Source organism: Solanum stenotomum, chromosome 5, assembly GCF_019186545.1.
Source record: "Solanum stenotomum isolate F172 chromosome 5, ASM1918654v1, whole genome shotgun sequence".
Classification (NCBI taxonomy): Eukaryota; Viridiplantae; Streptophyta; class Magnoliopsida; order Solanales; family Solanaceae; genus Solanum; species Solanum stenotomum.
In genome coordinates this window covers 43,817,185-43,835,564 of record NC_064286.1, presented here as the reverse complement: position 1 = coordinate 43,835,564, position 18,380 = coordinate 43,817,185, and the positions used below count along the sequence as shown (strand labels likewise).

General features: G+C 34.7%; 1 protein-coding gene across 1 annotated transcript; it reads right to left on the bottom strand.

Moving 5' to 3' along the window:
• Positions 1-13,176: 13,176 nt before the first annotated feature.
• Positions 13,177-14,226, bottom strand: LOC125865936 (uncharacterized). The gene is made up of 2 exons (XM_049546202.1): positions 13,971-14,226; positions 13,177-13,619 (listed from the first exon to the last, which is right to left on the bottom strand). The coding sequence occupies exons 1-2, from the start codon at positions 14,224-14,226 to the stop codon at positions 13,354-13,356; spliced, it is 522 nt and encodes a 173-aa protein (XP_049402159.1). The 3' UTR covers positions 13,177-13,353.
• Positions 14,227-18,380: the final 4,154 nt, after the last annotated feature.

The window sequence follows — 18,380 nt, the reverse complement described above, 5'->3', positions numbered from 1 at the left end:
ATGGACAATAACTCTGTGTATTGAAAAATACAATAGTAACTCAGTTTGTATTCAGAGATACAATATAACTTTGTATGTATGCAAGGATACAATGTAACTCTGTGTGTATGTGTAAATACAAGGAATCTCTGTGTATATAAAAATATAAAATATAACTGTGGGAGTTTCTCTAAACGACAACCATCACTTACGAGCTATGTGATGATACATTGTTTTGCCTCATGCTGCTAGGACCGTCCTATACCTTGGGGGTATAGAACCTAACTTCTAAATGGATCCACTAGTCTATTCTAAAAAGCTCTAAGGAATCATCTAAAAGTATGAATCTTTTTCTACCCATGATGGCTATATGGTTTATGAGGGCTGTGAGTTGTTTCAACTCTCCCCTAAATCGGTGCTCAATACTACTCCCAAAATATAACTAGTTCATATGTTTAGAAACATAAATCTTTCTGTGGTTTGAGTTAATTACTCAAAAACTAGCCCAAAGGCTCTCTTGGAAATCAGTGTTTCCTCCCTTTCTTAATTGTGAAAGTATTTACTCTTTACTGAAAAGTGACTCAACGGCTCTTTTGGAAATCGGTGTTTCCTTTCTTGTTTAAATGTGAAAACATTTACTCTTTGGGAATACATAGTCCCCATATACTCTTTTGAATAAATTAACTTCCTCTTTTTACTTTTTACTCAACCCAAAACTCAAGTCTTAAAACAAGCTTAAAGCATTTGCAAAAGACTTTTAAAAAAACTCTAAGAACTCTCTAAACTTGGCTCTTAACTTTCCTTAAATTTGAATTTATGGATTCAAGGTTATGATTTATGTTTATGGATAATATCATGATGTTTAGACGTACCTTAGAGTGTAGATATCAACTAAAAAACATAGGTACGATTCAAGGGGACTCAAACAGAAAGAAGTGGCAAAGGATAGACGACCTAGCGACCCTGGCGCTCTGAGTGGCACCGAGCGCCAGAGCCTGAACTACATAATCTGGGTTGGGGCGCTCTAAGTGGTGCGGCGCCCCTGAGCCCAAACTACAGACGCTGATGTGGGGCACTCTGAGTGGCGCGGCGCCTTGCCCCTTTCCCCAGAATTTTGACGAATTTTCTTGTTCGTTTTTTTCCTAATTTGTCTAGATTCGATTGGTTTCTTCCCCCAAACACTTAGATTCAAATACCCAACCAAAGTATACAAGAATCTACTCGAAAACAACCTCAAATCTCATGAAACTAACTTAAGAACTCAACAATCAAGAACCCAATAGAAGTTTCACAAAAATCCATCAAAAACTCAATTACTCTACTTTCAAGAACGTAAATACACTGAAATAAATCATGATTGGCACATGGGTGAATGAACCCAACATATGTGATCTCACATACCTCGTAGGGATTAACCCTTGGCGAAATCTACAAGGAAAATCTCAAGAGCGACGAGCTATGGCTCTTTCTTTTCTTTCTTCCTCTTTTCTCTTCTCACAATGCCCTAGCATAATTTTTGTAAAGCATAAACCGAACCAAATCAGTTTAGACCCTAATTAATTCACTAAAAATGAATTAACCCAATTGGGTATGAAAAGACCAAAATACCCCTTAAAAATCTGGGTGACTTTCCTTATTCAGACAACTTGACTTCCAACGAGCATATCTCCCTCATACGAACTCAAAAATTAGCAAACTCAATGGCGTTGGAAAGATAATTCAAAGTCCTTTCATTTGATATCTTGTAGCACACCTAACTCATCTTGTACTGAGAGTTATGGTCGTGTGAAGTTGACCCAAAACTCACACTTAACTAAACTTGCCAAACTTTCTAAATTTGATCTTTCCAAAAAAATGGTTCTTTCTAATTCTAGCTCTTTCAAATAGCGAGATGTTACAATATCTCTCCCTTGGGAACATTCGTTCTCGAATGAGATTACTCTTAGTAGGATAAACATCTAACATTCAGCTCAAACACCCAACAAGCAAAATATAAATACAACATGCCAACTTAAAACAAATGCTAAGAAAAGGATTAGTACCTTAATTCAGAATTTCTTCGGATTCGAAGAGATGTCGGTATCTCTTCTTCATATCCTCCTCAGCTTCCCAAGTAGCTTCCTCAACAAACTGATTTCTCCAGAGAACTTTGATTGATGCCACCTCGTTGGTCCTCAACTTGCAAACCTGGCGGTCTAGAATCTGAACAAAGATATCTTTATAAGACAAGCTATCCTTAATACCAATATCTTCAGTTGGTATAATCAGTGAAGGATCGCCCATACACTTTTTCAACATAGAGATGTGAAACACTGGATGGACAACTGTTAACTCTTGCAGTAGCTCCAACTCATAAGCACATTGCCAATCCTTTTGGATATTTTATAAGGACCAATATACCGGGGACTAAACTCCCATTTTTTACCAAATCTCATGACACCCTTCATGGGTGAAACCTTCAAGTATACCCAATCATCTACTTCAAACTCTAAGTCTCTTCTCATAACCTCAGTGTAAGATTTCTGACGACTCTGCCCTGTTTTCAACCTTTCTTGGAAAACTCCCACTTTCTCTATAGTTTGATGAACTAAGTCTGGTCCTATCAATCCAGCTTCACTAACCTCAAACCATCCAATAGGAGAACTGCATCGCCTCCCATAAAGAGCCTCATATAGAGCCATCTTGGTGCTAGAGTGGTAGCTATTGTTGTAAGCAAACTCAATGAGAGGAAGGTGATCATCCCAATTACCCTTGAAATCAATCACACAGGACCTGAACATATCTTCTAAAGTCTGAATAGTGCGCTTTGCTTGACCATCTGTCTAAGGATGGAAAGCAGTACTCAAGTTCACCTTCGAACCCAAACCTTTCTGGAATGACTTCCAAAATTGTGAAGTAAATTGTGCACCTCTATCTGAAATGATGGAAACTGGAACTCCATGAAGTCTTACTACCTCTTGAATGTATAACTTGGCATAATCCTCTACTGAATGGGTAGTCTTTACCGGTAAAAAGTGGGCTGATTTTGTCATTCGATGAACAATCACTCAAATAGAAACATGTTGCATGCGGACCATGGCAATCAAGTAATGAAATCCATATTGATCCCTTCCCACTTCCATTCTGGAAGTTTTATATTCTGAGCCATACCACCGGGCTTTTGGTGCTCTACTTTAACTTGTTGACAATTTAAGCATTTAGCAACGAACTCAACAATACCTTTCTTCATACCATTCCACCTATATACTTCTCTCTAATCACGATACATCTTTGTGGAACCCGGATGGATAGAATATCTAGAGCTATGAGCTTCCTCCATGATCGTCTCTTGGATTTCATCCACCCTTGGTATACACAACCCACATTGATACCTCAATACACCATCTCCCCCTTATTCAAAAGCCATTACTTTTTGCTTATGAACATTTGCTTTCAATTCAAGCAAAATAGGATCTTGGTCTTGCTTCTCTTTTACTTCAGACACTAATGATGATTTATCCACATTTATCACCACTACTTCTTCTTCTGTGGAATCTATTAGTCGAACTCCTAATCGTGCAAATATGTGCATCTTTTGCTAACTCTCTCTTCTCTTCTTCAACACGGGTGGTACTACCCATAGACAACCTACTCAAGGCATCAACAACAACATTAGCCTTACATGGTGATATAGAATACTCATGTCATAATCCTTGAGTAACTCTAACCACCTCATCTGTCTGAGATTAAACTCTTTCTGACTGAACACATACTGGTGACTCTTGTGATCAGTGAACACATCTACATGAACACCATAAAGATAATGATGCCAAATTTTCAAAGCAAACATTACGGCAACCAACTCTAGATCATGGGTTGGGTCATTCTTCTCGTGAACCTTAAGTTGTCTCGAGGCATAAGCTATAACTTTGCCATTTTGTATTAACACACAACCCAATCCAACTCTAGACACATCACAATACACAACAAATCTTTGCGTACATTCTGATAAGGTCAATACTGGGGCAGTAGTCAACCATTTTTTCAATTCCTGAAAGTTTTTCTCACAAGCTTCAGACCATTGGAACTTAATTGTTTTCTAAGTCAACTTGGTCAAAGGGGACGAAATAGATGAGAACCCCTCGACGAACCTTCTATAATATCCAGCCAACCCCAAGAAACTCCTAATATCAGTTAGAGATGTGTGTCTAGGCCAATTCTGCACTGCCTCTATTTTCTGAGTATCAACTCTAATTCCATCACCGGAAACAATGTGGCCTAAGAATGCCACAGACTCAAGCCAGAACTCACACTTAGAGAACTTAGCATACAACTAACTCTCTATCATTTAGAGTTTGGAGAACTAATATGAGATGACTAGCATGACCTTCTTTATTCCTCGAATAGATTAGAATGTCATCAATGAATACTGTTTTATTTAAAAATGAAAAATGATTGGTTTTAGAGTCGCCACTTAATTTTTAAAGTAAAATTAAGAAAATTGGTTTTTTCCAAAAGATTAAAAATAGGAAATTTAATGAAGAATAATTAAAGGGTTCGGGGTTTTTATTAGTGTTCTAAGAAGGACCTTAAAGCATATAGAACATCCGCTAATGGGGTTATCCGGCAATTAATCATTTGGCTAAAAATTAACTTAATCTGAATTGAGCAATTTTTATAGTTTGAACCATTTTAAAGGGGAAAAGGGGGAAATATGGAACTACTATCTAAGTGAGATATCTTGCAAAATTATTCTTTGAGTCTTGTTAAAGGTGACTAATTCAGTTAAATTGCTAAATCATAATGGGTGTCTTTTGGGGATTTTGAATTTTTAAAACCTTAAGATTAAGTAGCAAATATTGACAAGTAAACATACACAATAAAACAAAGAGGGAAAGATACTTGGGCCCAAATCTGGTTTTCCTGTCCGCTTGGGCCAGTATTTGGGCCTAATTTCATTTTGGGCCTTTGGCTCAATTCTTGCCACCTGTCCTAAATTCTAACAAGATAATAATAAATAAAATGACAAGGGCTTAGGCCCAAAATAACAAAATACAACTTATTTAAAAAAAAGAAAAAAAAGTGTGGGCTTTTTAAGACCCTTTTCTCATTTTTCGTATACACCTAGTGTATACGAATTCGTATCGGCTCCAATTCCTGTTCGTCAATTTTTGAGGGACCTGCTCTTCAATTTTGTGGCTGGCTGACTCGATAAAGGGAATTTGAGCCTTTATGGCTCTCCCAAAATGCAAAAAAGAAGATAGGAGTTTGTAGTGAACTCGGACATATTTCACATGCAATAAAAATGATAGTAAGGATTAGTACCCAAGAATAATAAAACAACAACATGTTTAAAGCAAATCATAGCAGTCTCTAAACCAATATAAAGCAAATAATTTGATCGAACTCAAACAAAATGAATCCAAATAGCGGGATACAAATTCCAAAGACACTAAGTGCTCAAGTCATGTTAACGATAAAATAATGGCTATCTAAGCTACTGTCTTGACACTAAAATAATCCATAACAACAAATATTAACCAACTATTTAAAGAGCAAATATTCCAATAGAGTATGCTAGAACTTAAAGCCAGATATTCAAGTTCGGTCACATTACAAGGAGTATCACAGCTTAAAGAAGTAATTAGGAAAGCACATCGATCATTTCACACAACAAATTAATATTATGGCTGTCAACGAAACATATGTACAACCAAAATTCACAAATTTATATACATCTCTCATGCTTTCATATAACTAAAAAAACAAGGAAAGAACCATTATCAAGGATAAATGACAAAGAGTTGATGCTTGAAGAAGGAATAAGGTACAAACCATCAATCTCAATTCCAGAAATAAAGAGTAACAAGATATTAAAAGCTAAGCAAACTCTTAAGAGGATTACCGTGTTTCATCAAAATCTATAGTCACATATCATAAATGGCTAAATTAGATTCTCAATATTTTAGAATAAATACGAGATAATAATAGTGATGGACGATACAGTCAGCTTGTAGGGATGTCAAACATATGGACATACAACATACGAGCTACAAATTAGTTAAATGTGAGATTCTGCCTTCATTTTTCCGAAAGAAAACAACATTACAACAGCAGGAAGAGGAAACCTTATATGCTACTAGATTGCGAACACCAAAACATGAGCATTCAATGACAAATAAGCAAGTGAGCTCGAGATGAAGGTAACGAAGTAACCTTAAAATAAACACAAAGAAACAGTGAAGCCAAACATGAGCAAACAATAACATCACATGTATATTGCAGATTTTAATTGAACGAAATGGACTCTTTACAACGATAGCTAACTCAAAGAACTCTTAGACGCAATGAACAACAAAAGCCCCAAAAGCTCATTTTATATCTTGAACAAACAAGGCGTCAACTCTAACTCAATCACTAGGCTACGACATAAGCCAAGAATCGAGTAGAATAAAGGCAACCAAGAAAAGAAGAAGAGATATAAATCAATAAACAACCCCAACATCAATGAAACAGTACATCGATTAAAGAGTTGGAATTAAAAAATGGAGTTTACTTTCTTGTGTGCAGTGAGCTAAAACAAACGAGCAGGGGTGAAGACCTCAACCACGAGAACTCGAACACTAACAACCAAACGAAAATTTGGGCAGAAACTTAAACTCAAACACCGAAATTGTTATCTTCTTTGCTTACGAAATGTATTTAGTGTGTATTAAAGTATTTTGCTCCAGCACTCCTTTGTGTTTCGCTCAATAAAAATCTAACCCCCAATAGTGAATAAGAATGAGGTTCATATAGATGGGGAATTAGGTCAAATTTGGGGGGGGGGGGGGGGGNNNGGGGGGGGGAGGACGAAAAATGGATAGAAACAAGGGTCAAAAATAGAATTTTTCCTCGATTTCAAAATTCAAAATCCTTTTTCAAGGAACATGGAGCAGCTGGGTTTGTATGAGATTTCACCCCAAATCTCACGAAATCCGGACGAAAGGATCAACGTGGACGGCTTCGATCAAACCCATCGTCTTTGTGCTCGATGTGATGTCTATCCACGCGAGTCAAAGGATGATTTTCACGGCTGCAAGGACAAAAAAATGCAGGCGGCTCTGCCCTGCTGTACGAGACAAAAAAAGGAGAAGGAGACGTGATCGTACGAGCGTGAACTCGCCCTTGCGTGAGGAAGATAATAAGCATTCGGGGTCATTCACGCGTTGTTGCGCACGCTGCTGGATTGACGCTGTGAAGAAAACGAACCAACAGGGGTCGGGTAATTGGTATTGCTGTATGTGTGTATTGTTTTGGACTGATGGGTTTCTTTGAAATTGAATTTGGACTGGAATTGAGTATAGTGGGTTGATGGGTTGCTGAAAAAATTAGGAAAAGGGCCCAAATCTGGTCTATTCCAAAAAGAATTGAATGAAGTGGTTAGGTTTGATAAAAGGGCTAGTTTTGATTTGAGGATTTGGCCAAATTGATTTAAATCGTAGCCAATTGAAATTAAGAACTTAGCCAAATTGAGCTGAACAGGTGATTTGGCTAAAAACTAAATAAGACGAATTAATATAAATTAATTAAAAAGCTTCTTAATGTTAACGAAATAAAATGATTAACTTAATTATAAACTAAATTATTTAAAATATAAACTATTATATAACTAAACTAATTAACCAAATATTTGAGTAGAACTAAAATCTTTTGTGAGACAATTTTCGACTATTCATAAAATATACTAATTATATACATGATTATGAAGAACATATATATTATCTACAAATTACAAAAAGTGACAAAACTATTTAAAATAACTTGCAAACTATATTATTATATTTTTTAAAATTTTTTATAAAACTTATTATTTTAAATCGTTTGAAATTGAAGTAGCTCGAAATGATTAATTTATATTGTGGAGGTCCAAAATTGGGTGTCAACAAATACGATAACAAACATATCTAAATAAGACTTGAATACTTTAGTCATAAGGTGCATGAACGTTGCAGGAACATTGGTCAAACCAAAGGACATAACTAGGAACTCATAATGACCATTGCGGGTCCTGAATATTGTCTTAGGAATATCTCTTTCTCTTACTCTCAACTGATGATAGCCAGATCTGAGGTCTATCTTAGAAAAACAAGTGGCACCCTGAAGTTGATCGAAGAGATCATCAATTCTCGAAAGATGATACTTATTCTTGATAGTAACTTTGTTCAATTGATGGTTATCTATACACATTCTAAGAGAACCATCTTCCTTCCTCACAAATAAGACCGGAGCACCCAAGGTGAGACACTTGGTTGAATAAAACCCTTCTCAAGGAGATCTTTCAACTGCTTTTTTAACTCTTTCAACTCTGTTGGTACCATTCTATATGGCGGAATAGATATAGGACGAGTATCGAGAATAATATTTATACCGAAGTCTATTTCTCTCTCAGGAGGGACTTCGGGAATATCATCTGGAAAGACTTCTGGAAACTCTTTTACTACTGAAACTGACTAAATAGGAGGTATCTCAACACTAGAGTCATTAACTCGGACTAAGTAATAGACACACCCCTTGGAAACTAATTTTCTCGCCTTAAGGTACGAAATAAAATGACCCTTAGGCACCGTTGAACTACTCTTCCACTCTATAACTGGTTCATTAGGAAACTAGAACTTAAAAACTCGAGTTTTACAATCAATTGAGGCATAACATGCATGAAGTTAGTCCATACCTAGAATCACATCAAAATCTACCATGTCTAACTCAACTAAATTAGCCATGGTGCTCTTGTGATTGACGAAAATGGTACAATCACGATAGACTCTCTCTGCTAGAATAAACTCACTAACATGTGTGGAAACACTGAAGGGCTTAAGAAGTTTCTCAGGAAGAAAATAAAAATTCATCGCAACATAAGGAGTCACAAAAGATAGACTCGCTCATGGATCTAACAAAACATAAACATCAAATTTAAAGACTTGGATCATACCAGTGACAACATCTGGTGAATCTTCTTGGTCTTGGCGACTAGTAATAGCATAAAGACGGTTTACTCCTCAGCCTGCCCCTGAAGTAGCTCTTCTAGATGTAGCTCTGTCTGGTGGAGCAACTGAAGAAGACTCTATTGCCCCCATTACCATTACCCTGTCTGTTCTTAGGACACTCCCTCATAAAATGACTGTTCTGACCACAATTGAAGCAACCACTGGAGTCATCACGACACACCCCTGAGTGAATCCTACCACACTTAGCACATGCAGGAGTCTTACTACCCCCTTGTGCCATACTATCTTGAGAATGCGCATGTCTAGCTCTGAAATTCTGTGAATTTTGATTTTGGAACTCATCTTTGTTCCTTGGTGCTGGTGCACTAGCAGATGATGGAGCAGATCCCTTTTGTTTCTGTTAGAAAGATGACCGGTTGGCATTACTCTTCTGATGTCCGGACTCATTCCCTGTATTAGCTCTTTTATTTTGAAAATCCTCTCTATCTTTCAGCTTCTCTTCCTCAACCTGTTGTACATGGATCATCAACCTTGGTATGTTCATATCTCCTATCAGCATAGCTTCATTCCCTTCCTTACTTGACAGATGAGACAACCCAGTAACAAACAAACTCATCCTGTCTCTCATGTCCGCAACCATCTCCGGAGCATAGCAGGAAAGTTGGGTGAACTTCAGACTATACTCATGAACACTCATTAATTCCTGCTTAAGAGTAAGGAATTCTCGTACCTTTGCTTCTTAGTTCACGGGGAAAGAAACTCCCCAAGAAGTCCTCCTCAAATGAAGCCCAACTCACAATTGGCGCACCTATAACTCTATTCTTTTTCCACTGATCAAACCAGATTCTAGCGACACCCTTCATTTGGTATGCAGCTAGTTCCACCCTTTTAGCATCAGCAACATGCATAATCTCAAAAACCTTCTGAAACTCTTCAAAAAAGTTTTCTGGATCCTCAGTGACACTTGACCTAGTAAAGCTTGGAAGATTCATCCTTAAGAACTCACGGATCCTTGAAGTATCAGCCACTTCATGTAGATTTTCTCTTTATCCAACTTGATTGGTCACAACTTGGCTAAACATCCGGATAGCTTCCCGAAACTCAGCATTGGTGACCTCTTCTTGGGGTTTCACTTCTGATGTATTAGATACCCCTTGATCCCGTGGTTCAACATTTCTTCTAGTGAGACGACCTCAGAAAACTCTTCGGGGAGGCATGATTTGAAAGACACGCGCAAGAACGAATTAGAAAAAACTTTTTAGAGATAACTCTATCGTACGAAATGAGTATGAAAAAGTGAGATAGTTCCTAAGTGTCGCAGCCTCCTAATTATAGATGTGGCGCGCTTCACACTGATAACCAGGACTCTACTGACACGACTTTATAGAATCCCTAGAACTCGTGAACTATGTTCTCTGATGCCAAGTTTGTCGTGCCCCGAGCCTACACCCTGGGCAGGACTAGCACTCGAGAACCATTGTTGGCCCCAAGCAAACCCTTGGCCTTGCTAAAATCTTATCGGAAGACTTACTCATGATAATAGAAAGTATTGGAATACAATCATAACTAAACTGTCTCAATGAATAACTTAAAAATGTTTTAAAGATCAACATTCAACTGGCCAACATGGCAACTCAAGTCTTAACACAAAAACTGAAATGGAAAGACTCGAGACTAACATCAACTAACTATCTATGAAACCTCTAACAACTGAGATGGACGCTGGGACAAGACCCTTGACATCCTAATGAACTAAATTGATAAAGAAATAAAAAGGGGATCCTCCGGAAGCAAGGATGCTCACCAATAACTTTGGAGCTCAATTGGATCAACGATGCACTGGATGCTGATCCTGGTTACCTGAATCTGCATCATACAAAGATGTAGGCCAACATGCATCAGTACATTGAATGTATGAGCATGCGAGGGCAATTCTAAAACAAGACATAAGCTTGAAAGGGAACTGAAAGAACATACCTGGTCTTAACTTAACTCATTTCAATATAAAGCAATAATATTAATGAAATATAAAGAAAAGCTTTTAAAACATGGATAACAACTTTGTGTATTGACAAATACAATAGTAACTCAGTTTGTATGCAAAGATACAATATAACTTTGTGTGTATGCAAGGATACGATACAAACTCTGTGTGTATGTGTAAATACAAGGAATCTCTATGTATATAAAAAATATAAAATATAAATGTGGGAGTTTGTCTAACCAACAACCATCACTTAAGAGCTATGTGATGATACAATGTTTTGTCTCATGTTGCCAGGGCCATCCTATACCTTATCGGGGTATATAACCTAACTTCTAAGTGGATCCACTAGTTTGTGCTAAATAGACTAAGGAATCATCTAAAAAGTATGACTCTTTTTCTACCCATGATGGCTATATGGTTTATGAGGGTTGTGAGTTATCTGAACTCTCTCCCATATCGGTGCTCAATACTACTCCCAAAATATAACTAACTCATATGTTTAGAAACATAACTTTTTCTGTGGTTTGAGATAATTACTCAAAAACTAGCCCAAAGGCTCTCTTGGAAATTACTGTTTCCTCTCTTGCTTAATTGTGAAAGCATTTACTCTTTACTGAAAACTAGCTTAACGACTCTTTTGGAAATCGATGTTTCCTTTCTTGCTTAAATGTGAAAACATTTACTCTTTGGGAATACATAGTCCCCATATACTCTTTTGAATAAATGATCTTCACTCTTTACTCAACCCAAAACTCAAGTCTTAAAACAAGTTTAAAGCATTTGCGAACAACAGAATAACAGTATTAGTGACCACATAGAGTTAGAAGTTGAATCTCCACTAGCTTATAAGCCCAATAGTTCAGAATTGGAGGATGCACAAGACATTAATCAAGACGATAATGATGATGCACCTATACAACAACAATCATATAGCATTGAACTAGGTAGGGAAAAAAAGAATGATAAACCAACCAAAAAGATTTGCAAACGTGGTTGATGAAAATCTTTTTGGATATGCAAATTTTATAGAATTTGCTCTATCAGTTGGAGAGACCATTGACGTGCATGTGCCTAATAGCTATAAAGAAGTTATTTCTAGTTCAAAATCAGATCGATGGATTAGTTAGTGCTATGGGTGAAAAGATTAAGTCTCTTTAAAAGAATCAAACATGGAAGCTTGGTTCATTGTCAAGGAAACAAAAGGTAGTCAAACATCATTTTATCCGAGATGTTGCATCTAAATGGGTTTGTTGTTATGAAGAAAGTTTCTACATGATAATCCAGGAGATATGATAATCAAGATAATTCGGACCAATAAGTTTAAATATTGCCTAGACTTGATTGGTTTGAGTTGTACTCAGTAAGCCCTTCGGAGGGCTGGGAGCAAGGTAGAGAGATGTCATTTCAATGATGAAAGAAATTCAAGCCAAGGGAAGATTAATTTGTTAATTATGTCTTGAAGTTTTTCCTTTTTTATTTTAGGAAACTAGAATTCCTATTAGTTTAGGAGACCCTTTGTCCTAATAGATTTGGAAAAGGAAAATATTGTCCTTATAGGATTAAGAAAACCTTTTCCTCATAGGTTTGGAACTACTTGGGATCTATATATAAGATATGTAGTTGGGGATTCTAAAGCAAGATAAGTTTCTTCTTTTCTTCCATAGTAGAAAACTCTCCCTGCTTTTGCTGGGAGGAGTAGGCCTAGCCGAACCTCGTTAAATATTTGTGTTATTCTTCTCTTCTATTTTTCTTTGTTTGTTATTGTATGCTAGTTAATCCACGATATTTTCGCAATAATATTGTTATGACACATTAGTGGTTGAATGTAGGCATTTTCTTCACACTAATATTCAGAGATTGAATCTAAACATATTCCTAGTCAATCATGACACATTCCTAGTCAATCATGACACATTCCTTTTGAGATACACTCATTTTTTCTAACACTATGCTTGTAATGTAGTTATCCAATAAGGATCAATTCATGATCATGTGTGGCATCAAAAGTGTTGCGTCCCTAGGTTTGGGCGTGACAAATATATAGAGGCATTTTCCTCTGAATTTAAACACACCAATTTAGAGAGAGAAATAGACTAGAACTTAGTTTACAAATAGTGATAAAAAAAAAAAAATCTAAGAAGAAACATTGAGAATACTAATGACATTAATTGTAGTGAGTTGTGTAAAATAAAAAGGATTGTTTCTTTCGAAATCACCAAGACAAATAAGTTCAAGCATCTTAAATCTATCTCAAATTTGATTTAGAATAACTGAGTACTACATTTTAATTGAATAAAAAATATACTTACTAAAGTCAACTTAAATTTATTCAAGCAAATTAAAACACAAAAAGTATATAAAAAAAATATAATCAGTATAATGAATCAGTATGCATCTTCCTACATGCTGCTCTCTTATAATTTAGAAACGCCAATGTTTGAGAGGCATCACAGCAAACTTCATGTTTCCAGTCTTGCAATGGATTCCTTTATGTTCTCCACAAGCAAAATAGTAAGTCTGCATTTTCTTCAACACAAATTCAAATCCTTCCCCTGCACCCTCACTTGGATCCGCTATTCTTTTAGCCTTTTTGAAGTCACATTTAATAAAGCTCCAATAGTTTGGGAATAAGTAAACACTATGTGGAAATCCAGTAGCATTTACATTTGGTGGATCATACTTGAACACTGCCACAAACAAAAGTGAATTCAATTAAAATTTAAATCATCAGTATATATAGAATGATACTATTGCATGCACTATTTATTTTGTGTTAAGGGGTAATAAAACTTTAGTATTAATACACACATAATCATTTTTGCGACTACACTAGAAGTTTTCCTTGTGAAGAATAATTCACAAGTGCATGCATGCATAAAATAAAATTAAAAAAATGACCAATATATATATATATATATGCTCAATGTAACTTTTTTTAGTGTAAGAGATTCAGTTGAACCCCTTTAGGTACATGCTCGAATTTATGTAAACGAAATGATAAAGCACTAGAAGTACAAATTTGAAAGAGAGGGATATACCTAAGGTGTCGTTAACAAAGAAAGGAGTATTGTTTCGAGCCCAATCCATGTAGTTGAAGCCATAATGCCAATTTTCCGAACCTCCAACGATGAATCTATTGGAGGTCTGAGTAGCATTTGGTGGATGAGTGAAATTGGTTTTGTTCCATGTTCTAGAACCCCAATTGAAGTCATAATTGGCTAGACCAATCGCAAACATGGATGAGAACAATAATGCAAGTAAGGGAAATGCTTGTGCATTATAAGCAAAAGCCATTATATATACTATCAGCTCAATGAAAATGGCAAGTTTAATTTGCTAATGAAGAAGAGAAGTTGACTTGATGGAAATGATGAGTGAATATATGGACTATATATACAGAAAAAAGTATGGTCATTTACTTTATACTAAAGTTGGTTGGTGAGACAGCAAAATTAGTGCAAAAAACTCCTTTTTGGGTTTTTCTTTATTTCACATGTGAACGGATATACACACATAAATTTGCCGTATATTGAGCACTTTGAATTCTTAAAGTTGGAACGCAACCTAATTATTGACTCCTTTTTTTCTTTTTAATTCTTAATCTGACTTGGAAGTCTTTTCCAACTGCAACTTGGAAGACCTTACAAAAGTCAAATTAACGGTGTGTTCGATATAGTTAGCCGTGTGAATGTTAATCACTTTTTAAAGATTCCTCATAAGTGTTTAGTCTTTTGTTCAGTAGTAAGCCAGATTAAAAATTTGTTTGGGAACATTAATAATTTTCGAATGCCGATCACGTCAAGGATATAGATTCGGACGTGACATTAACACATATAGAATCACTAATTTGTTTGACCAAACTTTTAAAATTAGCTTAATTTAAAAAGTATTTTTTAAAAAAAAGTACATTTAATAAAAAGAAATTTGTGTTTGGATGATAAATTTAAAAGACACTTTTGAGTAGTAATTAATGTTTGACCTAACTTATTACAAGTATTTTTAAGTGTATCTTTTTCAAAAGAGTGATTACAGAGAAAAAAAATATTTTTTCAATTTCTGAAAAATAACTCTTGCTACGTACTCCCTCAAAACACTTATTTTCTCCGAAAAATTTGATCAAACACCTCACTTTTTTTAAATGGAGAAGTCATAAGTACCCCTTCGACTATAGGCGAATCCCAGCTAGGGGTAGGCATGGTGTGGTATATACCGAATTACCATACCATGTTGAAATTTTTGATACCGTAATTTTAGTATTATGGTATTTGGTTGTATATGGTATATATATTTTTTTTTGGTATTCGATACAGTATTTGATATATAGAAATAATATACCAAAATATCGAATACCATACTGAAGATATAGTTACATAAATAATATATATTTTATTAAAATACTTAAAAATATTCAACCTAGTATTAGTATACACTAAATGTTTAGAAGTTACAACTTTGAGTACTCTATTTTGATTGAAATTAACAAAAGAAGTTGTTTGAATTTCATTTGAATATATATTTCTACATGTGTACTGTGTTAGTATGATATAAGTAAACCCTTTTTTGAATTGTCAAAGTCATAATACTCTACTAAACGAGTATATATTAATCGAAGTTAAACAAACTATGGTTACCGATTTACCATATTGTAAAATACCGAAATTGAACTTTGGAATACCGAACTATGCACAACGAATTAAATTGGTATAATAATGATATAATAGTTTAAAAAATCGATTACCGAAATTACGCGACCAAAATTTCAAATATCGTACTATACCACACCATGTTCACCCCTAATCACAACGTCAAATCTTAACTATACATAGGTCTTATAACCCCCTTAACACATCTTAAGACCTATATAACCACTCGCATGATGGGAGGTGTTTAAATTTACACTCGCCTCCGCATCATCGTTATGTCAGGGACATGTTAATAATCTGTCAAATCTAAATTAAAAATAAAAAAATCATGTCATTTAATTCTTTCCCCTTCATTACCATCACTAAAGCTACTATTTTCAGCATTAAAACTTGTAACAATCACCATAAAAATTTTAACCCACCGCCATATTTTTCCCTTCACCACCACCATATTCAATGTTTTCTATCAATTTCATTTTTCGACCACGAAACATCAAACATAAACCATACATTTTATCACCACCTTCAAACACCACGAAATATCACTCCAATCCCTCAAAAACTCAAGCTATTCAATTCAATCTAAAGTTTAAAATGTTAGATCTCAATTGAAGTTTGTGATCCAACAAAAAAAAATAAAAATAAGTTTAATGAAATTTGGTTCAAAATCTCTATTGAAGAAACTATTTAAAATTGAAACTCTAAATAAAAAATAATTGAAAGTTGGGGTTTTTTTCCGATTAAATTTGAGTTAAAAAAGGCTGATCGAAGTGAGAAGGGAAGAAATGAATTTAATATGAATTGAGCAAAAATGATTTGGATTACAATCCATCCAAATAAAATATAGGTAAATATTGATTTGGTCAAATATGGCTTGGGTAAAATGGTTCTAACCCATTTAAGATGTTTCTAATCCATTTAAAAAATTCACCCCCACCCCCCGGGGCTCCCCCCACCTTCCACCAACCTATCCCTATTTTTTTTTCAAAAAAATAAAATTTACCCCGTCCCGTCGAGCAACCCCACCCCCCACCCCCACACCTTCCACCAACCTATCCCTATTTTTTTTTTGTTTTCCAANAAAAAAAAAAAAAAAATTTACCCCCTCCCCTGGGCACCCACACCCCCCATTCCACCAACCAACCCCTAATTTTTTTTTGTTTTCCAAAACAAAAAAATATATGTTTTCAAAAAAAAATAAAAATTACCCCCTCACCCGGGCACACCCCACCCCCAGGGTTCCCATCTTCCACCAACCTACCCCTAATTTTTTTTTGTTTTCCAAAAATAAAAAAAATATATGTTTTTTCAATTAAGTTTGAAAATTAATATTAATTTTTTTTTTATTTTTTAGCATAATTAAGAATTTTGAGTGGAGTGAAAACTAAGTGATCTATTATATGTCAATATGGATACCCATATTTTACCCATTTTGACTATATTTGTGGAGACTCTTAAAATAGCGTGAAGCCCATATTTACTCAATTAAAATATGAGTGATCCAAGTTATTAAATATGGACAAAATGGACTCATTTCATTAATATAAGCTGAAATTGCCACCCCTACTCGGTGGTGTGTGTAATACACTTTCTCTTTTATTTCCAAAAACCTTGCCACATGACATTCTATATGGATAAAATATTTCACCTTGACAAAAATTAAATAAACTATTAATTAGTTAAAAACTAAAGACTAAGGTATTACTATACCAAAAAATAATAATTTAAAGTTTATTTTTTTAAAAAAATAAAATATTTAAAATATTTTTCTCACCTCACTCCACCATCTCCTACCCCCAGACAATTCCCATGTTCTTTTATTTTTTTTAAATTCTTTTGTACCTGATATTATTTTTTTTAAAAATAAAATAAAATTCTATCCCATCCTATCTACCCTCCGCTCCTAATCTTTTTTTCTAGATTTTTTCATTTTGTGTTAGATGTGTATATATATATATTTTTAGGAAAATATTTTTTTATTTACTTTCCAATATAACAGAAACAAAAAAATTATTTTAAAAACATGTCTTGCGGCAAGTAAAAAATTATTTTCTAAAAAATATATATCTAATACAAAACGAGAAAAAAAATTGAAAGCGGAGGGTTATGTGGGGTGATGTAGAATTTTTTCTAAAAAATTAAAATAATATTTAAATTATTATTTGAAGGGATGTGGGGGGGGCGGGTTGTGGGGGACGGGGAGATGAAGTAAGAATTTTTTAAAAATTTTAAAAAATTGGGGTGGGGGAAGTACAGTGAGAGGAAGTGATGAAGTATGGTAAGAAAATATTTTACATTTTATTTTATATTTTTTTTGGGTTGAAATACTAATACTTTAATCTTCAACTTTAACTAATACTAATAATTTATTTAATTTTTGTCAAGGTGAAATGTTTTATCTATGTAGAGTGTGATGTGACATTTTTCATAAATAAAAGAGAGTGTATTAAAACAACATGATGAGAGTGTATACATAATAAAAGATAGAGATGTGTTTCTCAAACTAATAAGTGATAATTTAGGGTGTGTTTTGGTATGTAGGAAAACATAAATGTTTTCCGATTTTCTCATGTTTGGTTGGGTAAAATGTTTTGGAAAATGTTTACCAAATCAACTCATTTTCCTCAAATTTAAGGAAAATGACTTCCCTTCAAAAATTAAGGAAAACATTTTCCAAAACTTTCCTCCAACTTCAAATTATAATTTTTTTTGTTGAAAAAATAAATTTAAAGTTTATTTTAAAAAAATATTTTCAACTTCAATTTTTTATGTTTTACCCCACCCCTACCCCCGAAGCCCCCTAAG